Below are 24,025 nucleotides of genomic sequence, written 5' to 3'. Positions count from 1 at the left end.
TTTAAAAGCAGACAGCCAGAAACCTAAAGAAGTTAAATCAGGAACTTTTAAACAAAGTCTGTGGCTAAGAAGCAAAAATTTAGAAATTCCTTTTATTCTCCAATGACTTGTATTAGTGAAACCCAGTCCCCTTTAAACCGAGCTCCCCTGCGAAGTTTATGGTTAATCTATCTAAAACTTTATTCCCTTTCTTGTCCCACCCCTGTTCCCCTCAGGATGGAGGAGTATCAAAGAAAAAGGGGGAGTGAAACCAAGCAGAACCCTGTGGGGCCTTCCCAGGTACAAAAGCCCCTCCATGTCCCCCATTTCTTATTTGCAGAAAAAAGGCTTTAGGCTCCTAGGCCTTCACTAAGTTCCAAAGAGCAGACTGGAGCAGTTAATGATTAGAACAACAGAGTCACAGGACTCCACACCTAGTTCCTGCTGAAGGAATATAAATAACAATCAGATGCATATCTATGAGTTGTTTAGTAAAAACTAAGATCCCCACCCACCCACCCAGTGGAGGATGGTAACTACATGCTGACCACAAGCACATAGACCCCAGACTGACTGGAGCCACCAACCAATGAGATTCCGGAAACATCACCTCACCACCAACCAATGAGCCAGAATGTCCAGGAGCTGATCAGGCATCCTAAGACCCTCTCCCCTAACACTTGGCTTAAAACCATCGGGGAGTTTGGGAGTCTTTTGAACATGAGCTGCCCTTTCTCTTTGCCTGGCATCCTGCAAATAAATCCTTACTTTGCAGCAAACATCCCGTCAGAGTTTGGCTTTTTGTGCTGCAGTCCCACAAGCTCTTGCTCTGTTACGTTAGAAAAGTTCTTTATTAAACATCTATGGAAATTTTTTGACAAAAAGTTTCCAGTGGACTGAATTAAAACTTGAGGTAAGGAAGGACTACAGATAGTGGCCAATTTTGTGGCTTTCACAGTGTTCACATGTGAAGAATATTTTTGTATCTCCCAGAAACCGAATGCAGGAATTTGTTCCATAGATGCTACAATTGTAGTTCTTGGAATTTAGTTTTCTCAGTGAAAGGAAATGTCCTGAAATGGAGAGTAAACTGAATTTGCATTAGAAAACTTGATTTTTAAGTCTTTCTTGTTGGGTCTCTCTCTCCTCCTCCCCATTTTAGTGGTAGAGCTTTCTCATCCCTCTGAGGTTGGAACTGAGGGAAGTATGAGAGTCCTCAATTAACCAGTGGTGTGGTCTAATTCGTGCTCTCTGGACATGAAAGCTGTTCCTACTGAAGGGAGTGTACTGGTGCTCGAGTAACGTGAGACCGCTTCTTGATTTCCCCGTGCTCCATGCTTCATTCATCCACTAAACAGTGAGTCTGCATCTACTAGTGCCAGACGTTTCGTAAGAGGGCAAGAGAAATGCTTACTAAGGAATAGCCTAATACTAATGCTTACTAAATGCTTACTAAGGAAGAGCCTTACTGCCTTCAAGGAACTCACTATCTAATGGTATTTCAGCCTTTGTTCTCACCACCACACCTTCTGTCAGGACACTCTTCCTTGGCTAATCTCATGCTTTATTCCTCACCACTCGTCTCAGGCATCATATTCTTCTGCAATCTGTCCCTCATCCATCTCCATCCTCACAGGATGCTCCTACCCCCAGCCAAGTGCCCCTCCTCTGTGCCCCTACAGCACCCTATGTCTCTTTCTCTCACATATGATACTGTATCTCTGTGTTTTGTGTATCACCTTTTCCACCACTATTTCCTCAACTACCTTGTAGACTCTTGGAAGGTGAAGACAGCATCTTATTCCTTGTAGTCTTCTCGCTAGAATGCCTGGTATCTAGCAAATGTTAAGTAGATGTTTGTTTGACTGAACAAAATGCCAAATATATACAAAGATATTTGGATTTACTACATGGTAAATGTTAATAATTTTTTGTTAAGCAAGGTTAACAATGACCTGGGGCGAGCATTTTAGGAAATGGTTCACAGTAGAAAAAGCTCTGGGTTTCCTTGAATTCTCTCAGCTGTTCCAAATGCTTCCTGAGTGTCACTTGCTGGAAGGTAACTTTTGTGAATACCAAGTCTACTTGCTCAGGACATGGCCACAAAGCCTCGATTGGGGTTATTCCTCTAAATATAGCATTTCCTTTAGACTTTTCTGAGTAAAAAGTGCAATTTTTATAGTATGAGAGCTTTTGGTTAGTTTAGCTACATTAATTTGTGGCTTTTTTTTTTTGCATTCCCTAATTTTATCCTCTTGAAAATAAGTATTTCTTCTGGTGTAGCCTTGGGTTGCAGGAGGTCACACTCTTTTTTTTTTTTTTTTTTTTTTTGCATTACGCGGGCCTCTCACTGTTGTGGCCTCTCCCGTTGCGGAGCACGGGCTCCGGACGCGCAGGCTCAGCGGCCATGGCTCACGGGCCCAGCCGCTCCGCGGCATGTGGGATCTTCCTGGACCGGGGCACGAACCCGTGTCCCCCGCATCGGCAGGCGGACTCGCAACCACTGCGCCACCAGGGAAGCCCAGGTCACACTCTTAATAGTGACAGTTTTGAGTGGGAAGGAGGGGTAAGCAGAGGAGTCTGGACTTGTTCAAACAAGCGACACCAATGAAACTCTTCCTAGACGACTGGCCAGGGTTGGCAGGCCCAGAAATCAAGGATAATCTAGAATTCCTGGGATTCTTGTGGATCTGAAAAACAGCACCTTAGACAATCTGAAATGAGATCGTCTAAAACAATCTCATTTCTCCAAAATCCTTAGAAATTAAAATGGCTTAGATCTTTGAAAATTAGAATCTTATGAATGGATAGAGAAAAACAGATCCCCCAGTACATACAAAAATTCAGAATGCTTCCAATCTGATCTAAAGAAGTTAAGTCAAAACTAGAAAGCTCTTTCAACTCTTTAAAGTATTTCATGATTTGTTGGTACAGCAACTTGGAGGTGGTATATCTGCTTACAAATCAAAAATTTCTAAAAGTTTTATTATTTTTTGATGAAATAAGTACATACAAACATAAGGAATCAAAAGAAATTTGTATTTTGAAGAAATTTGATTTTTTGTGATTAAAACTAAGTAATACATTTTATATATTACAAAAATATTTTTAGTATATTTTCTTGAAAATGCTACAGACTTTTTCTTGTTGTGCAACAAAATAGTTCTTAAATAAGCAGTTCTTGTATTTGTGTTTTCAACCTGTTCTTCAGAATAGCACTTCAGTTACTTCCTGAAAAGCGAAAACAATACAAATATTTTTAAGAAAATATAGTGTGATATTAAAATATGTTTTATTAATTTTAACTTTTTCTAATATTTCATGGTATGGTTAATAAGGCAAAACTTAGTATTTCAGAGTTTACCAATTTAATGTGCCTTTGTGTGGAACCATGGAGAGAGAATAGTGGTGCTTATATATTGTATTTTTCACATTCAAGTTTTGTCATTTTATTTAGTGTAATTTCATAACGCTCTTAAAAGTAAAATACTGTTAATTCAGAATTCAAAGTTATAAAAAACCCATAATTTCATTTCATCAATGGGCTATGATTTGAACGTGCCCCACCCCCAAATTCATATATTTTAAAGCCTAATGTCCAATGTGACGGTATTAGGAGGTAGAGCCTTTGACAGGTGCTTAGGTCTTGAGGGTGGAGCCCTCATGAATGGGATTAGTATTTTTATAAGCGACCCCACAGAACCCCCCCTTAACTATGTAAAGATACAGTGACAAGTCTGCAACCCAGAAGAGGGGCCTCATTTGACCATGCTGGCATCCTGACCTCAGACTTTGGCCTCCAGAATTGTGAGAAATAAATTCCTGTTGTTTTTAAGCCACTCAGTCTTTGGTATTTTGTTATAGCAGCCTGAAAGGACTAAGACAATAGTGTTTAAGTCTTCTTATGTCTTAACTGAAGAATGATAGATTATTTAGTAGCAAAGGGGAAGCTGTTGATTAACTTTTTATCTGGAAAAAATGTCCTAAAAAACACCAAGAAGAATATCATTTACTAATGACTTGAAAATTGAATTTTGTAAAATCCCAAAGTTGTCAAGTACAAGTAGGAAGAAAGTCAGTGAAGATAATTAGGAAAAAAATGCATTTAGTGAGGAAACACAAAATGAACAAATATATAATAAGGAGTACTTATACCTTATATTTTAATGCTTCTGGGAAGAAACAAATGAACTTAAGCAATACCTATCATGCTATTATAAAATAGACAACAAGTTTTACTTTTATTAGAATTCTGGAGACAGGAAAACAGGCATTAAAATACAATAACCTGTGTGTTGGTCTTTACCTTTTGTCCCTCGGCTCCAAACCCACCCTGCTATATTAGCTTTAAAAGGCCAGGGCTGGGTCTCTTCAAACCGTCCTTCTCCCTTGACAGCTGGTTTCTAATTAGTTTCTACCATGAGGAGGGAAGAACGGATTATTTCTTCCTGAAGTCCCAGCCTCCAGTTGTTCTGCTACTCCCAGAACCGGCCTTATTGTTTCCTTTCATCCTGACCTTATTTATTTTTAAATTTAAAATCTAGTCTTGGCTTCTACTACTGAAGTACTTCAGTATTCTTCTAAATTATTACCCCATCTCAAATTCACGGCAACTCGTGGCCACAGCGAATGGCTCAGGAATGGGTATGTGGCCCAAGCCAGGTCAATGACATAGCTTTGGGACTTTTGCTGGAAGTGATGGGAAAGAGGTTTGCTCTTTCTGGATTAGCTGTTGGGCCAGTAGACTGTAAACATGAAGATGCTGGTGGTACCTGTACCATGAGGGTTGGGGTGCCTGATGAAGAGTCTGCCTGGGAGTGAATCTGCCACCAAGAAGAATGAAGCTGAGAGACGGAGAGACACAGGTTCTAGATGATGTCATTTGAGCCCTTGGTTCTCACTGTGGCAGAAATCAGACTACTTCTGGACTTCTCAGTTAAGTGAGTTCACTTTACTGCCTAAACCAATTGGAGCTGAGCTTCTGCCCTTTGCAACTGAAAGAGTCCTGATGTAACCTGCATTTCTCATTCCCCGCACTCTTATACGCCATCCTGCAGTGTGAATAACATTTCCGTAGGGTGGTCTTGTCTCTACCATTGAAACTCTAACTTTCTCAATGGCTGAGATCGTGTCTTTCTGTCTGTGGTGCTATACTGCACTCAGTCTTTATTTAGTAAACATTTTCTGGTACCTCAGTATGTGGAGACAAACATAGAAAAAGTGAACTGTGCTTACCGAGAATTCAGTTCAAAATCAAAACTGCAGTCGTAAATATTTCCAAGAGCAACACTCTTCCCACCAGACAGCTAACTACTGTAGTCACTATCTGGGCAGCGGTGCCCACAGTAGACACGTTGCTGTTGCTGCTGCTACTGCTGCTGCTGCCACCGCCGCTGCCACTACTGCCACTGCTAGGGACAGACTGCGCGGCTAGGCTGAAAGTCCTGGACTCCACCTGAACGACGTCATCCAGGATAAATTCAATCTTAAAGTTTTTTCCTAGGGCAAAAAAAAATCATCACAGTGTCTGACTTCCTTTTATTATTTGTTTGTTTTCATACACTTCCAATTGGATTTTCATTGACTTTCAAATACTGTATAACCCCTAACGAAGTATTTTTGGAAATTGAGTCAAATAAATTAAAGTATAAACAAGTGTAGAGAGGGTCTCAGAGTCAGAAGAGTTCTATCTGCCCAACAACTATGGGCAGGAGGACTCTGGGTAGATTTTCTTTCTGCAGCATCAGTACCTACTTCTTCGGGGTTCTTTCCTAGTGCCCAGAGGCTGTTTGAAATGAAGGACAGTAGGGAAGGGAGGTGAGGGTGCTGAACCTCTGTCTGATCCCCATACACTTGACCGAGGAGTGAAGAAGCTGCAGCCTTAGTTGGGGGAGGTGGGGATGGATACTGAACTTTTTATTTTGAAAAATTTCAGACATAAGAGTTGAAAGCATAGTACCACAAACACCCATATGCCCTCGACTTAGACTCAACCATTTTTAACTGTTTTCCACATTTGTTTTAAGTCAGATGCTATTTTCGTGTTGCAAGATCATGATCCCTTTCCTTTTACCCAAGGTAGACAAGCTTGAGGAAACACATGTTAGATATATTTAGAGTGTGAAACACTCATCTAAATATTTCTTAATCCATATGTTAAATCTTCCCATAGTTTTGAATATCAGTTAACCAATAGATTTTTCCATGACATAATTTCTTCTTGGACTACTGCTATCATTAATAGTGGTTACCATAAAATAGATAGCTAGTGGGAAGCAGCCGCATAGCACAGGGAGATCAGCTCCGTGCTTTGTGACCACCTAGAGGGATGGGATAGAGAGGGTGGGAGGGAGGGAGACGCAAGAGGGAGGGGATATGGGACATATGTATATATATAGCTGATTCACTTTGTTATACAGCAGAAACTAACACAACATTGTAAAGCAATTATACTCCAATAAAGATGTAAAAAATAAATAAATAAAAATAAAGTGAACTGCCAAACTAAAAAAAAAACAAAACAGTAGTTACCATACAGAGCAGAATGTGCAATACTTGGCATAATTCCAAAGTTTTCATTCTTCTGTTTTTTTTCTATTATCTTAAAAAAAAATAATTTCTGTTTTCATTCATCTTTTCTTTTTCAGGAGAGACTGTATTGACCACATTGTGCTTTCTATAGCAATGCATTCTATAACTTTCAAAGTGGATAGACATTGTTCCGTAGAATATTCTGCCACTGTTACAATTCATGACAACGGTGTTTTTAAGTCTTTCCTTTTTTTTCAGTTTGAAAAAACTGAATTTTTGTGGCAGGTATATTTTTTCTTAAAGATTTTGGTGTGTGAAGAATTTAGACATTTTTGCTTTGTTTTTATGTTTTTTTCTCCTGCAGAATTGTGAGGAATGCCAAGCTAGGCTAGTGGAGAGGCCATTCCATGGAGGAGAAGTGAAGAACTCAGCCAAAATCCAAGATCAAAACCTCAGTGACACGACTCTAATCAAGCCATCCCAGCTGAAGGCCCAGACATCATCAAACAGAGACGAACCATCCCAAATTCCTGACCCACATTATTGTGAGCAAATGAAATCATTGTTGTTTTGAGCCATCAGATTTAGGGCTGGTTTGTTAAGTAGCATTAGAAACTGAAACAAGCGCTGTGTATCACATAGGTTGCTAAATAATCGTGTCCCAAATGTTATTATCCTTTAGTAATATTATTTTAATCCAGATTGCTCAAAAGATGCAGTCTCAGCTGTTTATTTTCTTCTTCCACTTTTTTCTTACCTAATTCTCACATTTTTATTTTCTGTGTGAGAAACTACAACCCATGCCTTCTCTACCCGGTGGCCACTGCCTTGCTCTTTACGGAGCTATGCAGAAGAGGGTGTGGTGCCACACGGTCAGGCTAGCCTAATCTGCAAGGGGATTTCCCACAGTGCAGTAATTAAGTGGGATACCTACAAGACAGTGTTACAAGACGCTTTATTCATTTTCTTGCATATGCTTTGTTGTTACTGCAGTTTTACAGTTAATCTAAAAACTGGCTAACTGATTTAAAAATAATAAAGAGATGACTATATTTGACCTTCCTTACTATACACGACCAGAGAACTGAAACCCTACACTTGATGGAAAAAAAGCAAGACAGAAAGCAAGAAATAAGGAAGGAAGGAAGGAAGGAAGGCAGGAAGGAAGGGAATTAGAAACAATGACTGTTTTCCATAGCAAATAAGATAGACACTCCAAGGGAAGCTTTGAACTCTTAAAGAAAATATACTGGATAAAAGGAGAGCACTATTTTGTTATCATAAAAACGTCAAAACCTACATTACTGCTTCAGCACTCCAGTGACCCTGGTCACTTTGGAACGTTGCCTTTGGAAGTGGTAGTTTGGAGACCTCGATCATCAGGTTGGGTCTTTGTCACTGTGCACCTCTTGAGTCCACCTTCCTGGGGAGGGTTCTTGTCAAGTTCCTCATTTCCCATAAAAGGGTCCCAGTCCTACCGCCATTTAGGCTGACTGTTAACGAATTAGGCTCTATCCTTGGTCACCAGGCTTACTGGACACTCCAGGTACTTGTCCCAGAACACAATGTTGGACTCATTGCCACTGGATTCCCATCAAACTCTAGGTTGAGATATTGTTGCCCAGTAGGCAGATCAAACTTATCCGGTGTAGGGCATCATCAAAGCACGAGGAAACAACAAATAAGGAAAAAATTCTCTTGGAATGATTTTAGCTTTTGATATTTAGTTCTTATGGAAAAAAAACAGATTATTGTTAGATATTCTTTAACTTCTCTTACTCTTTACTTTGGCTTTTATTCTGACCTTTAGTGTGTGTGTGTATTTGAAATAACAGTGGTTAGAAGAGTGAGGACCACAATAAAACTTTTTCAGGAGTTAGGGCCTATAAAGGTTGAGGTAAACAGATTAATGGAGGCCTGTCTCCAGTACAAGGAGTCTATTTCATTCTTTTCTTTTTTTTCTTTTTTTTTCAGTTTGTAGCTATTTAATGATGAGGTCAAATTTGTTAAATCTGGGGATTGTTTGGACTTCAGAGGAGGTTGATCCAGTGGCTCTGTGTTGTCCTTGATGACCTGATTTTTCTGCCTTCCATGGGTAAGCATCATCATAAGGCTGTTTTCTCTCATGGTGTATTTCATTCTTTTGATACTGAATAATCTATCATCAATAGAGACCTGTTTTTTGGACATATTTTTGCCTTGGTAGAAAGGCTTTCACCAGTTGGAGTTATGCCATCAATCCACACGAAGATAATATAAGAAACCTCACTGTGGAAGTTATGACTGTATTTACTGTTGAAGATATCATGTATTTATGTGTTGATGATATCATGAGTATACTTCATGAGAACTCATACGAGACATCTGTTCTGACCTCAGAGCAAGTTGTGATTCTCCACAGCAACTGGTCTGTCTGCAGAGGACTGTGAATCATGGTAATGCTCATGTTTTCTCCTTTGCATTGGCTTTCAGAAAGACTAGAACCCACATTCCAGCCCAACTTTGAACTCCTGCATGGGCCATTAAAATTATATGACACTATATTATCCTTTCTTTTCTTGAATTTGAAAAATCTATATATTAAGTTTTCTTCTTATAAATGTAATATATACATAGTAAGAAAATTTAGAAAAATACACACATGGATAAAGAAGAAAATACGAATCATGATATAATTTTGATGTATGTCCTCAAGTTACCTGCTTTTTTTAAAAATTTATTTATTTTATTTATTTATCTTTGGCCACGGTGGGTCTTTGTTGCTGCGCACGGGCTTTCTCTAGTTGCAGCGAGCGGGGACTACTCTTCGTTGTGGTGCGCGGGCTTGTCATTGCGGTGGCTTCTCTTGTTGCAGAGGACAGGCTCTAGGCACGCGGGCTTCAGTAGTTGTGGCACACGGGCTCAGTAGTTGTGGCTCACGGGCTCTAGAGCACAGGCTCAGTAGCTGTGGCACACAGGCTTAGTTGCTCCGCGGCATGTGGGATCTTCCTGAACCAAGGCTCAAACCCGTGTTCCCTGCATTGGCAGGCGGATTCTTAACCATTGTGCCACCAGGGAAGCCCAAGTTACCTGTTGTAATTCACTTAATTGCTTATTTTATTTTTCACTTTGTTTTGCATATTAAATATATTTTTGTAAGCCAGACATTCTGATTTCTATAATTTATTGACCAGTGTAGTATAGACTGCTTTGTTCATTAAAAGGAAATTATAATTGTCCCTATTTATGGGTATATATGTGAGGATCCAAAATAGTACACTCACCTGTTCTAAGAAGAGTAAGGTCTGTGTAGTTGGCCCAACAGCTGCTAAATGGAATTGTTGTATTTCCACTAAGACCACTGATTTGGTTATTACTGGAGTCCTTTAGTACGGCCTTCAAAGTCAGTGAAGTAATCCCAACTGATACACAATTACCCTAAAGAAAAAAATAGTAGAGAATTATAACAATTGTCCTGTTCCCATGCTTTTTTTAAGAAAGATATTTGGAACTTTATTTTTTTTAATGCCTCATTTCAAATTTTAAATCTATAGAAGCTCCTTTTCCTGCACAAAGAGTTTGGGCAGTGGAGCAAATTCACTGAAAAGAAACATTTTTAAAACAGTAAAAGGTGATAGTCATAGATATTAGTCCAACTTTGAAGAGGCAGTGCAATCCTTAGGTTGCCAGTCTACCAGGATTAGTGAAGTCGGTTCACCCTCCAGAATTTATAGCTTAATTCTTCCACTTAAATATATCTTTGAGTCATAACTTACATCAGAATCTACTGCCTTTATGGAAGGTTGCTGAGAAAATGGCTGTCCCAGCTGTGTAGCCACCGGCTGAGTGATCACTGACAGCGAGGACAAAAGGGCCACATGATGAACAGGAAATGCAAACCTTTCAACTGGTTGGGCAGTCACCTGTAAATGGTCATGGGTGATGAAGTGGTTTTCACATGATAAAGTACATTCAGTAGCAAACTCATCTTAGCCAGGCTAAATGTTATATCATTGTTTATTTAAAAGTATGTTTAATACGTTAAGTCAATATTATTATAATATTTCCTCTAGAGCAAATGTATGAAGCATTGTCATAAATAGTCAAAGCAAAGCACATTTTATGCCAATACATAATTTTTAGAAGATATGCTCCTTTTTCAACTACTTTAGCATTTTAGTAATACTGTAAAAAAATAACCAACAATAGATTAGAAAGACATGCCCTCTAAATTATTGTATTGAAATAGAAAAATAGTTAAAATAAGAAATAAGCAACGTTTTAAATAGCTAAAATGCATTTTTCTAGTCACATTTTCTTACCTTAATCCAGCCAGAATCACTTGGGCTGGGGATAGGACTGGTAATAGACATGGAAGAGATATTAAATCCAAGGATACTACTGGTTTTTCCTAAAATTACAGCTTGTCCAAGAGAACCAGCAATTTCTTGGAGTTCAGATAACTGCATCTGATCTATGAGGAAACAGTGTTATGACATGTGGATTATAAGAATATGGAATAGTGAGAACATGTGAGAATATCTCACTTTCATTTTTGTTTGTGCTGCTTGCTGCATCCAAATTATACAATTCTACAGCTCTCTAACTACATGAGCTAAACATGACTAAGTCATACTAAGGAGGTCAGGAAAATAAAAAACTCAGTAGAATATGTTTCTTAAGCTGGAATTAAAGAAAAAACAAAGGTAGATAAAATAAATTCAAGAAAAATGAGTGAGAGCATGCTGAGAAAACTACTTTCCTCTGTCATCTTTTGTCTAAGTGAAGCACTATCATGTATGTCTATCATCGCATATCACTTTTTAAAAATAGAATGTTAATTGTGGAATGGAAGGATAATTAACATCATAGAATTTATAGTATGAATTAATCAGTTGCTAACGTTAGCATTAAATTACTAACAAAAAATTGTTATTTGCTCTGGACGTTGACAATTTTCAAGGTTAATTCTAACATTGTAGGTAGTTTCTGTTCCCTTTTTCTAGCTTGGCAGTTCCTCTTCAACCTACTGCCCACCTAACACTCCTTACATTATGAAGGGACACTTCTACACGCTGTACTCCTTTTGTCAGAAGCCTGGAACTCTTGCTTGAACCCTTCTTCGACTTCACCTCTCCCCCACACCATTTAATCAGTTCTCAATTTCTAAATCTGCCTCCACTGCCCAAATCCTAGTTAACCCATCAGCAGCAGAGATACTAAAACAGCTTTTAGACTGGCTTTCTTGTATCCATTCTCTCCCTCTTGCACTCCGTTCCATACACTGTAGTCAGAGTGATTGTTTAAGGAACCGCAGCCAGGATGTTTTGGTGTACTCTTCCTACGATTCTAGCACCTTCCACATCCAGAGTCATGCCTTACGGACTTCAATCATTGAGTTTCTTCCATGAAGGCTAAGCCCTGAAGCTTAGTGTGCTCGGGAAGAAGGAGGCAACGCTCTCGGGCAGCAGGTCTCACGCGACACTTTGAAAATCACACTCTTGGGGAATTTGAATTTCAGTCCCTGTCCATTGGAAGGGTCTTTTTGCTCGACTCAGGCTCTTTGGGGTAAATGGCAGTCTAGCGGGCCCCCCACCGCCACTCCCTGCACACACTCTCCTGCAAGATGGCTTCCCAGGTAGGAGGGCTCACGTGGCAGCAGTACAAAGGAGCTTCACGTCCATACACTACTACAACCACTTCTCCTCACTGGTTTTCAGTGCAGGGTGGCCAGTCTGACCAGGCTGCACTGTTAACAGGTTCTCTCTGACCATTTGATGTGTGAAGGCATCCATTTCTGCCGACTGCCTTCTAGAAACCAAAGACCTTAACTTGAAGAGCTCTTATTCCTGACATGACTCTTTATCCAGAGGTCCCCTCAGTACTTAAGTAACTGCTTTCTAGGACATCTGGGAACTTCTGGATCTCCTGACACTATGTGAAGGCTATGGGGACTTAGGAGTATTACTATGAATACATGCACATCTTTATTGCCACTTCCCAATATTTTGCTGTGATGTCACTCCTTGCCAGGTTGTAGGGCTTTCCTCAAGACCTCAAACCCTACCCCAGTCTAAGTCTGGGAAACAGACCATTGATCTGTCCTTCCTCCTGCCCCTATTTCCATGTTCTTAGACTGTATTATGCCTATATCTGGATAAATCTAACAAGATAAAACTGCTTCAAGGGAGTAGAGGGTGGGAGAAGTTGTATGTGAAGCAGTTTAGATCACATATAGGAAATAAATCACAGTTTCTTTGGATATCTGAGTGGTTAGTGTGGTAAATACTGGACCCCAATACATGTTAAGGGCTTACCAGGGACTTCTTTTTTTTTTTTTTTTAACATCTTTATTGGAGTATAATTGCTTTACAATGGTGTGTTAGTTTCTGTTTTATAACAAAGTGAATCAGTGATACATATACATATGTTCCCATATCTCTTCCCTCTTGCGTCTGCCTCCCTCCTACCCTCCCTATCCCACCCGTCTAGGTGGTCACAAACCACCTAGCTGACCTCCCTGTGCTATGCGGCTACTTCCCACTAGCTATCTATTTTATGTTTGGTAGTGAATATATGTCCATGCCACTCTCTCACTTTGTCACAGCTTACCCTTCCCACTCCCCGTATCCTCAAGTCCATGCTCTAGTAGGTCTGTGTCTTTATTCCTGTCTTACCCCTAGGTTCTTCATGACCTTTTTTTTTTTTCTTAGATTCCATATATATGTGTTAGCATACAGTATTTGTTTTTCTCTTTCTGACTTACTTCACTCTGTATGACAGACTCTAGGTCCATCCACCTCACTACAAATAGCTCAATTTTGTTTCTTTTTATGGCTGAGTAATATTCCATTGTATATATGTGCCACGTCTTCTTTATCCATTCATCTGTTGATGGACACTTAGGTTGCTTCCATGTCCTGGCTATTGTAAATAGCGCTGCAATGAACATTTTGGTACATGACTCTTTTTGGATTATGGTTTTCTCAGGGTATATGCCCAGTAGTGGGATTGCTGGGTCGTATGGTAGTTCTATTTTTAGTTTTTTAAGGAACCTCCATACTGTTCTCCATAGTGACTGTATCAATTTACATTCCCACCAACAGTACAAGAGTGTTCCCTTTTCTCCACACCTTCTCCAGCATTTATCGTTCGTAGATTTTTTGATGATGGCCATTCTGACTGGTGTGAGATGATATCTCATTGTAGTTTTGATTTGCATTTCTCTAATGATTAATGATGTTGAGCATTCTTTCATGTGTTTGTTGGCAGTCTGTATATCTTCTGTGGAGAAATGTCTATTTAGGCCTTCTGCCCATTTTTGGATTGGGTTGTTTGTTTTTTTGTATTGAGCTGCATGAGCTGCTTGTAAATTTTGGAGATTAATCCTTTGTCAGTTGCTTCATTTTCAAATATTTTCTCCCATTCTGAGGGTTGTCTTTTGGTCTTGTTTATGGTTTCCTTTGCTATGCAAAAGCTTTGAAGTTTCATTAGGTCCCATTTGTTTATTTTTGTTTTTATTTCCATTTCTCTGGGAGGTGGGTCAAAAAGGATCTTGCTGTGATTTATGTCAAAGAGTGTTCTGCCTATGTTTTCCTCTAAGAGTTTGATAGTGTCTGGCCTTACATTTAGGTCTTTAATCCATTTTGAGCTTATTTTTGTGTATGGTGTTCGGGAGTGTTCTAATTTCATACTTTTACATGTCCCTGTCCAGTTTTCCCAGCACCGCTTATTGAAGAGGCTGTCTTTTCTCCACTGTATATTCTTGCCACCTTTATCAAAGATAAGGTGACCATATGTGCGTGGGTTTATCTCTGGGCTTTCTATTTTGTTCCATTGATCTATATTTCTGTTTTTGTGCCAGTACCATACTGTCTTGATTACTGTAGCTTTGTAGTATAGTCTGAAGTCAGGGAGCCTGATTCTTCCAGCTCCATTTTTAGTTCTCAAGATTGCTTTGGCTATTTGGGGTCTTTTGTGTTTCCATACAAATTGTGAAATTTCTTGTTCTAGTTCTGTGAAAAATGCCAGTGGTAGTTTGATAGGGATTGCATTGAATCTGTAGATTGCTTTGGGTAGTAGAGTCATTTTCACAATGTTGATTCTTCCAATCCAAGAACATGGTATATCTCTCCATCTATTTGTATCATCTTTAATTTCCTTCATTAGTGTCTTATAATTTTCTGCATACAGGTCTTTTGTCTCCTTAGGTAGGTTTATTCCTAGATATTTTATTCTTTTTGATGCAATGGTAAATGGGAGTGTTTTCTTAATTTCACTTTCAGATTTTTCATCACTAGTGTATAAGAATGCCAGAGATTTCTGTGCATTAATTTTGTATCCTGCTACTTTACCAAATTCATTGATTAGCTCTAGTAGTTTTCTGGTAGCATCTTTAGGATTCTCTATGTATAGTATCATGCCATCTGCAAACAGTGACAACTTTACTTCTTCTTTTCCAATTTGGATTCCTTTTATTTCTTTTTCTTCTCTGATTGCTGTGGCTAAAACTTCCAAAACTATCTTGAATAAGAGTTTACCAGGGATTTCTAAGAGTCAGTGAGCAACCTATATATGTGGCATGGACCTGCTACAACTCCTAGACTAAATTAACAGACTGTGTTAAGCCCAAAGCCCTGATTCTGTAGCTACAAGAAAATACAAGTTTGCTGAAGGAAAGTAACCCATGTCTGGGCAGAGAACATCACTGTAAGATCTGGTTGCAGCACAAGCCTATGCTTCCTGTTTCCTTCAACAAAGGGAGTTGATCTGCACCTCATTCCATTCATGCAAGCCTTTTCACAGGCTTATCCCCACAAGGAAAGAACTTTCTGCCTGCCTAACTGGTAGAATTCCAGAACAGAAATGTGGCAGACGCATGGGGTTAAAGCTCACAAGCAAACCTCCTGGAGAAATGAGTGATGACCCCCAGTGGCAGAAGATGAGAACTTCACCCAGTACCTAAGTTTACACATAAGAGAGCCTGGAAGTTTAATGAAAAAGATGCTGGACAGGAATAGGGTAGATCAGGATTTTCTGAGTCTGAAATTTATACAGCAGGGAGGCTCTCTTTATGAACAAGTCTTATTTGTGCAACTTTTACAGTAATAGTCAATTATTTGACCACATTATTAAGTGGACCCTTCTCCCAGGGCCTTGAAATTTAAAGCCCCTCCCAGGACTTGTACAAGTGAAGGGTCTTTTAGCTTAAGCTTCATTAGCTGGATGGTAATATTCCTCTGACAGAGACCCAGATCTCATCTTCTTAGAGAGGGGTATGCCTAGGTGAGTGTACTACTTGTGCTTGACCACTAGAGACAGTGGTACAGTTGGGAGTTAGCAGCTGAGGATGCGATTGCATGTCAAGAGGCCAGGAAAGTTCAGTTGCACCACAAGAGTGGCTGATACAGAGCAGAGAAGACCACCCATGCTGTCACAAAGACTATGAAGACAAGAGGGCAACAAGAGGGCCTGAGGTCAGGAAAGCCCCTTGGTATTCAGATACCAACTTGAACAGATGGAGAGGAAGAAAATCTGAAGGGTTGAACATTTACCCAAATGCCCAACCAAACTGAGCCACCTGAAGGAAATCATAATTTAAGCCAGCAAAATTTCCTCTGATGGGATAGCTGAGCTTATTTTTATCTCTGATACCTAGAAAATAGGGTATGAGGGACTTCCCTGGTGGTGCAGTGGTTAAGAATCCGCCTGCCAATGCAGGGGACACGGGTTCAATCCCTGATCTGGGAAGATCCCACATGCCGTGGAGGAACTAAGCCTGTGCACCACAAATACTGAGCCTGTGCTCTAGAGCCAATGAGCCACAACTACTGAGCCCGCATGCCACAACTACTGAAGCCCATGCGCCTAGGGCCCGTGCTCTGCAACAAGAGAAGCCACTGCAATGAGAAGCCCGCGCACCGCAACGAAGAGTAGCCCCTGCTCGTCGCAACTAGAGAAAGCCTGCACACAGCAACGAAGACCCAATGCAGCCAAAAATAAATAAATAAATAAAAATTTTTAGAAAGGAAATAGGGTATGAGGAGTGAGGGACAGAGAAAGGGGTGATGGCTGGTAAGGCTGATTAGGTCAATCATAGAAATTAAAGACAGAACATATTCTGGCACATTTGCACTTGTTAGTATAAATATGTGACTTTACTCTGGAAATCTAACCCACCACTCCACCTCTCAGAATCGTCTATTATGTCCCTTAGGAAAACATCCACTGTCCTTCTCTTGGCTTACAAAGGGGAGAACTTCTTGTGGTTTCCCACAATCTAGCATCTGCCTCCTTCTCAGCCTTGTCTCTGGCAGCTTGTCCTTCCTGATGCCTTTGCTGCAGACCTATTGGACCCACTCCAGTTTTTCAAATGTACCAAACTCACCAACTACTTCCTCAGCCTCCAGCACTCTTACCTCCCACTTTTCAGTGACCAGCTCTTTTCACCCTTAATCTCTCAGCTATAAGGTCACTTCCTTAGGTCACCTCTAGGATCTTTTATGTTAGGTCAAATCCTTTTGTTGAAGTAATTAACTGCTACAATAACAAAACAGAGGTTGAAGTTCCTTCGTAATTCAAAATAGTTTGGGAGTAGAGCAGGGAGAAGGGTCTCTAGGCCCTTATAGGGTTCAGGATGTGGGGTTGGTGGGATTTCCTGAGGCCCGGTTTACCAAGCCTTGATAGGGTTATTTATGGATGTGGTTTTGAATTGCATTACTCTGTCTCAAATGTCTACTTTTCATACCTGTAGTGTCATTGGTTATGAACTGAGGGGGAGAATCTCCAATCTCCAGTTCAACTGTGAGTCCCGTGGATCTCTTCCTTCGCAGACTCTCCCCTCGTATTACTTTGCTGACACGGATTTTGTCACTTGATATCTTTAGGAACAAGGCAAGATTTCTAACCAGATTATGAGAACTATAAAAGTCATCTTCTGTTACAGCAGGTAATTGGAAAGAGACATATATGACTGAGGTGGTGTGGATTTCAACAGGTATAGTTCCTTTAACCAAAAGGTAAAGCATCTGGTAGGTTCTATCAAAGTAGTTTTCACCAAGGACAGTGGAATTCAGGTTAGGAAGGAATTGTTCTATGAATGAAAAAAGCCAAAATAGCACAGTTAAATTTATTTACATTATCATAATTACCATGCAGTATTTAATATTTGTTTAAATCTAGGAAATTTTGAAGAAGTTCAACATTATCATTCTTTCATAGGAAAATGTGCATATTAAACACAAAAACACTTATAGAACTGACATGCAAAATTAAAGTCAATTTAAAAAATAATACCATTAATAATCATTATACATGAAATTTATTTTAAAAAAACAATTAGCTATAGACACGTACAAATGAGAAATAAAATCTAATTATGAACCAGGAGCCTATGTTGTAACACTATTTACATTTTCAGAATTTTAAAGCCTTGACCAAAGACATTTGGTAATTTAAAAATGTAAGTTTAACTTTAACAGCCATCTAGTTTATGCTATATACCATCTCTTTAGGAAAAATGATGATTCAGTGCTTCTATTTTTACTAAGGACAAAAGTATGTAATACAAATGAAGTATATACTAAAACATCTCAGAAGGCTCTTACATCAATAAAAGAAGTTTACATTTCAGCCTGAAAACTCTTTAGTCAACACAAAACAAATTCTACTAGGGCACTGAATTTTGTAAAAGTGATTGAGATTATATATACATATATATGTATGTAATGAAAAAATATATATATGATTTCAGGGCAGAGTACAAACAATGTCCAAGAAGTAATAAATCCACAAACACATATTGAGCCCAAAGTCTGACTGTATAGTAATACTGGAATGTGACATGTAGCTTCTTATCACATTTCATGGTGAGGCTTACTAAGAAAAAGAAATTAGAATCTTAGAAAAAAGAGGTAATTTCTTATTAATGTAATAGACATTCATAGCAATGGCATTAAGAAGCCATTTCATTATTACTATATTTAAAAAAAATATCTACTAGTTTAAGTTCTAGATGCAATTTGGCTTAAACATTCTGTGAAACTGAAAAATGTGCTTTTGTATTATAAATTGAAGCTGCTCTCAAGCTACTGTTACAGGTGCATACACCACTTATCCAAGCTAACTTTCTCATGTCTTCACAGTAATGGAAGGAATCAGAGATATAGATAATAATAAACATTTTGGGTAATCTAAAAAGATATGTATAGATTCATAATACAGGGATATTATTTTCCATTCCAAGTATCAAAGCAAAATGTTTATCTAAAAGCAATGCTATTTCAGAAAAAAAAAATTCTAAAAGGGCAGTGGTGGTATGGTTTTGCAGCCTTGTGTAACCAGGTCCTTGTATTAAATTCTGCCTGTTGAGATAATTTTTATTTTCTTGACTTGAACGATAGAGTACTTTGTACCAAAAGCACCGTTTTAAAAAAAGAGTTAAAATTTATGAAAATTAAGCTGTGAATATGTGCAATCATTTGTATGTAAAAATAACACACTCCCTTAGCTTCTAAAGAGGCAATGTAGCATAATAGTTAAGTGCGTGGGTTCTAGAGCTAGACTCTCTGTGATTGGTACCTTGCTCTGCCCCTTACCACCTTTGATACCGCTCTGGACTGAACTGTGTCCCCCCAAATTCATGTGCTGTAGCCATAACCCCCAATGTCACAGTATTTGGAGATGAGGGCCTTGGCGAAACAATTAGGTTTAGATGAAGTCATGAGGGTGGGGAGGGGACTTCATGATGAATTAATGCCCTTATAAGAAGAGACACCAGAGCGTGCGCTCTCTCTCTCTCTCCCTCGCTTTCTATCTCTGCCACCTGAGAACACAGTGAGAAGGCAGCCATCTGCAAGTCAGGAGGGGTGCTCTCACTGAAACCAGACCATACTGGTACCCTGATCTCGTACTAGCAGCCTCCAGAACCATGAGAAAATAAATTTGTCTTTAAGCCATCTAGTTTACGGCATTTTGTTATGGCAGCCCGAGCTAAGACAGAAAGCTTGGCAAACTACTTCACCCCCTTGTGTCTCAGTTTACTCATCTGCGCCTACCTCAAAGTGTTATTATTAGGATATAGTAACCGTTAGTTATTATATACAAAGCACTTAGAACAGTGCCTGACACATAGGAATGTCTCTGGAAATATCAGATGTTCATATTATTAGTAGAAGTAGGAGTTGCTTCACAGACGGTAATGAATATAGGTATCCATTCACACTCTCCTGTCTAGCTTATATTATGATCTACAGCACACATTTATGTAATCGTTAGCCAAGATTATGGGGCACAGCTAAAAAATGATAAGTAGCACATGTGGAAAGGAGTGGATTGGCCTTATTAGTACCTGTTTAATAAAAAAAGTCAATGAATAGAGATAAATCCTGGTCTTGCAACACTGGTAAATGGGTAAATTAGCTTCTTCCATATATTTCCTTTAAATCCAGAGTTTACTTCATCGTATTTACCTCATGGTGCTCAACTAACGTTATGCTAGCTTTCTTGGCAATACTTCTGGTGACTGCCAATGAACTTAGGTTCTGACCTCTACGAAATAGAAGTAAAGCAGAGATAGGGTGAAAATTTTAAGCAAAAAATCTCTTCTGTACGCAGGAATAAGTGAACTAAATGTGTAGAATGTAAATGTTTTCAGGAGGCAAAGGAATATCCATCACACGCACAAATTTTTATCTGCATGTGTGCAGATAAGAATTCCATCAGGAGTGATCTTTCAGGACACACATGTTATAAATGAACATATTTTAGTGTTTGGTGGACCACGGGTAAAAATTTATTTTCTCTTGTATTTGTCAAGGGCTAAGGAACTAAAAATATTAATAATGAATCATTATAAATAATTTTATACATAATTAAGTATACATATACAATGTATGCTGTATTTTTCTGAGGAAATACCTGTATACACATGTCGATTAAGTTCACAGTGTTTCTGTTGGGAGTTCCACACTGTATTCTGGGGGCAGACCAATGAATTGTTCACATAGACATCCAGACGTTGACGTGTGGGGAAAAAAATTCCCACCTGAACAGCCTGTTAAAAATAAACAACATTTTTGCGTCTTAAGAGAACAATGAAACAGAATATTTAGAATTTAGCACTTTGAAAATATCTTTGGGCAGCTTCCCTGGTGGCGCAGTGGTTAGGAATCCGCCTGTCAACGCAGGGGACACGGGTTCGCGCCCTGGTCCGGGAAGATCCCACATACCGTGGAGCAGCTGGGCCCGTGCGCCACAACTACTGAGCCTGTGTGCACGCCTAGAGCAGGTGCTCCGCAACAAGAGAAGTCACCACAATGAGAAGGAGCCCGCGTACCACAGCAAAGAGTAGGCCCCACTCGCTGCAACTAGAGAAAGCCCGTGCAGCAACAAAGACCCAACGCAGCCAAAAATAAATAAATAAATAAATTTTAAAAATATCCTTTATACATGCCTTCTGTAGAATATTAAAACTAACTTTTATGGATTCAGGATACATATTGAGTTAAAGATTTTAAACAGATTTACATTCAACCATTCATAGAAAAGAATGTAATGTAAGAAAAAAATATGAGAGGACAATCTCTAAATTAAAGAGAGGGTTCCTTTAAAAGATAATGTTCAGGGCTTCCCTGGTGGCGCAGTGGTTGAGAGTCCGCCTGCCAATGCAGGGGACACGGGTTCGTGCCCCGGTCCGGGAAGATCCCACATGCCGTGGAGCGGCTAGGCTTGTGAGCCATGGCCACTGAGCCTGTGCTTCACAATGGGAGAGGCCACAACAGTGAGACGCCCACATACCGCAAAAAAAAAAAAAAAAAAAAAAAAAAAGAGTGATTCCAAGGTTTTATCTTGAGCAGCTGAAAGGACGGAACTGCTATCGCCGTTCTCAGGTATCTCCTTTCCTTACTCCTCTCTCTGCTTCCTCTTATCAGTGTCCTTTCTTCACGTTCTACTCTGGGACTTGCAAATCTCATACTCTTAGAAAAGAAAATCTATATTATGAGACTTCTGCTTGACTTCATACTCTTTTTCCACTGACATAGCGTATATAAAGTTAATCATCCCAGCTGAATTCCATTTATAGCAGAGTTGACATTATTGAAGATACTTTAGATAATGTGCTGTGATCTCTGAAGTAAATTCCAAAGGTGTATTTCTGACATATATAAATAATAGCAGCATGGAAGAATGAAAATATAATCCCGAGTGACCAGTTTTAGATGCATGCTATTTTTAATGTAAAAGTTCAGGTGTGCTTGTTAATCACATAAGTCAGAAGTCACTGTTACCCCTCAAATGTAGAAGCACAAACAAGTGCATATGGGGAGAGGTGTTTGGAACTCATATGTGCTCTCAGGCTGATGAAAACTGTCTGGACTCACAGTATTTTTAGTGGTACCCTACTGGTCCTTGAAAATGAGCTGTAAGGCTGATGATGTTCCAGAGGACAGGGAAGGAGATAAAGTCCTTAGCAGATAGAAATATATGCACATAACACCAATAACTCTTTTTCTTTTTTAGATTTTAAAAATCTTATTACTTCAAATAATTGAACAGAAATAATCTTCATAGAATTACTGAATGACAGAGTGCATTTCTTGACAGTCAATAAATGAAATAGATAATTTTTATTTTTTTACATAGCTATCAATAATTATTTATTTAAAAAAATTGATTTTATATTGGAGTGTAGTTAACAATGTTGTGTTAGTTTCAGATAGATACACGTATTAGTATAACTGAATCAATCACTTGCCTGTGCACCTGAAACCAGTAACTCTTAAGATATAATTTCTATCTTGCCTTACCTTGTCATGGTCAACATTAAGCAACATCAGTCGAAGATTCTGGGGACTAGTGCCAGTGAAGTAGACCTCATAAGATTTGCCCAGAGCCACGATGCTATGAAACAGGGACAGTCTTCTCTGGCATGTGTACCCGGCACACCAGCCATGATCCTGTGGGCCTACATCCAAACAAATGAAAGTTCATGTTCTGTGCTATGAATATTATTAGTGCAAAGCCCGAAGAGTAATTGTATTAAAAATAAATTGCAGTGGTCAAGTTCAGCATTTATAGCCATTATCCATCCACCCATCCATTCAGTGATCTAAGCTATTTCTCAAACCTTGCCTTAAAAAGGAAGGCAGGGAAGCAACTCCCTCTCTACTATGCTTACTTTTAGACTACCCAGGGTCAGAAGGGTATATGTTGAGGATTTGTGCTGGAAGGTCATGGAAGGAAGTAGATTTACTTGTATCTCTACTTTAATAATCATTTAAGTCCAGGCCCCATGGCGAGGAAGAAAATGCTTGATGCTTTCTCCTATTTATCAAATGTGACTTTGGGTGGGGAACCAACTTTCTCAGACTCTTTGCTGAGAACTATGCTATAACAGAGATAATTTGTTAAAAATAAAGCCTGTACATAGAAAACAGGGACATTTGTATGTCTGAACCACTGATTTATTAATTATTTCTTTCACTCATTTGTTCATTAATTTGTAAATTTGACAAACTCTTTTGTGTTTTTTTTATTGCCTTTAACCTTCCTCCACTGTTATTTTAATAAATTTTTGTTAAAGACTGTGATTATAGGTACTATTGGAGGGTCAATGTCATTAAATAACCGAAGCAACCTGAGAAATAACACTCCATTAAACCTTCTAGAAAACCAAAAGAAAGTGGATGCTTTGCACCTGAATCCAGACATTTCCAGAACACATGTAACATGACTGCTGTAGAAAACTTCTCTATTTCACTCAGTTTTAAAGTATAAAACAGTGAGTGAGACATGGAATGATGAATTTTCTTGATGTATTTATTCATAAGCTTTGCTTAATTTCCTAGCTTGCTTGGAATTATTATCAATATTTATAAATGAAGTTTGATTGAATTTTAAACCAATATAAACTTCTGAAGCTTAAGTAGAGCATAACCTATCCTTTATTATCCAAAATATAAATCCCACTTTTGAAGAAACCTTCATTGTGGGTTTTGCAAATAGAAATGTCTATGTATAAAATGAAAAATTTAGAGTGATAAAAGCCATATTTTAAAAATAAAATTGAGTACTAAAATTTAAAGGGAAACTTTAGTGGTATGTACAAATTTTATCTTGGGAATTTTTCTTTCCACCTAGTATAGTGCATCCCAAGCTTCAATAATCCTTCTAACACCTACATAACTTTTGCCATGCTTCTATCGTTTACGTTATCATTAAATTACATTCTCATTAAATTGAGACATTTTTAAAATTTAAATTTATTTAAAAGAGAAATGTCATATCACTATTGTAAATGGAAAACTCATATTGCCTTTCAGAAAAGGAAAATGTAAAAACAAATAGAATGAAACCTTTCTCCACCATATAAAACAGAGCAATTTGAAAACATCTTCATTATTCACTGACTGGTCTAAAATTCTTCCCACAGTCTCTGCTTTATAAGATATGAAAGGCAGCATTTGAAATTGGGTTGATCGTAGGTCATAGAAACCAGGGAGACTGCATGTTGGGGCAGAAGTGGGGAGTGACTTAA

General features: G+C 38.8%; 1 protein-coding gene across 1 annotated transcript in view; it reads right to left on the bottom strand.

Annotated features, from left to right (window-relative positions):
• Nucleotides 1–5,221: 5,221 nt before the first annotated feature.
• PKHD1L1 (PKHD1 like 1) overlaps nt 5,222–24,025 on the bottom strand; it is a 152,527-nt gene continuing 133,723 nt past the window's right edge. Inside the window, exons 71-77 of the mRNA XM_060115730.1 lie at nt 22,296–22,453; nt 20,407–20,542; nt 17,237–17,581; nt 10,812–10,963; nt 10,266–10,412; nt 9,774–9,927; nt 5,222–5,478 (exon numbers count right to left, since the gene is read on the bottom strand). Of these exons, the coding sequence (XP_059971713.1) occupies nt 5,222–5,478; nt 9,774–9,927; nt 10,266–10,412; nt 10,812–10,963; nt 17,237–17,581; nt 20,407–20,542; nt 22,296–22,453 (1,349 nt within the window). The remainder of the gene's footprint in view (nt 5,479–9,773; nt 9,928–10,265; nt 10,413–10,811; nt 10,964–17,236; nt 17,582–20,406; nt 20,543–22,295; nt 22,454–24,025) is intronic.

This window comes from Mesoplodon densirostris, chromosome 13 (genome assembly GCF_025265405.1).
Source record: "Mesoplodon densirostris isolate mMesDen1 chromosome 13, mMesDen1 primary haplotype, whole genome shotgun sequence".
Lineage (NCBI taxonomy): Eukaryota > Metazoa > Chordata > Mammalia > Artiodactyla > Ziphiidae > Mesoplodon > Mesoplodon densirostris.
This window is presented reverse-complemented; position numbering and strand designations above follow the sequence as displayed.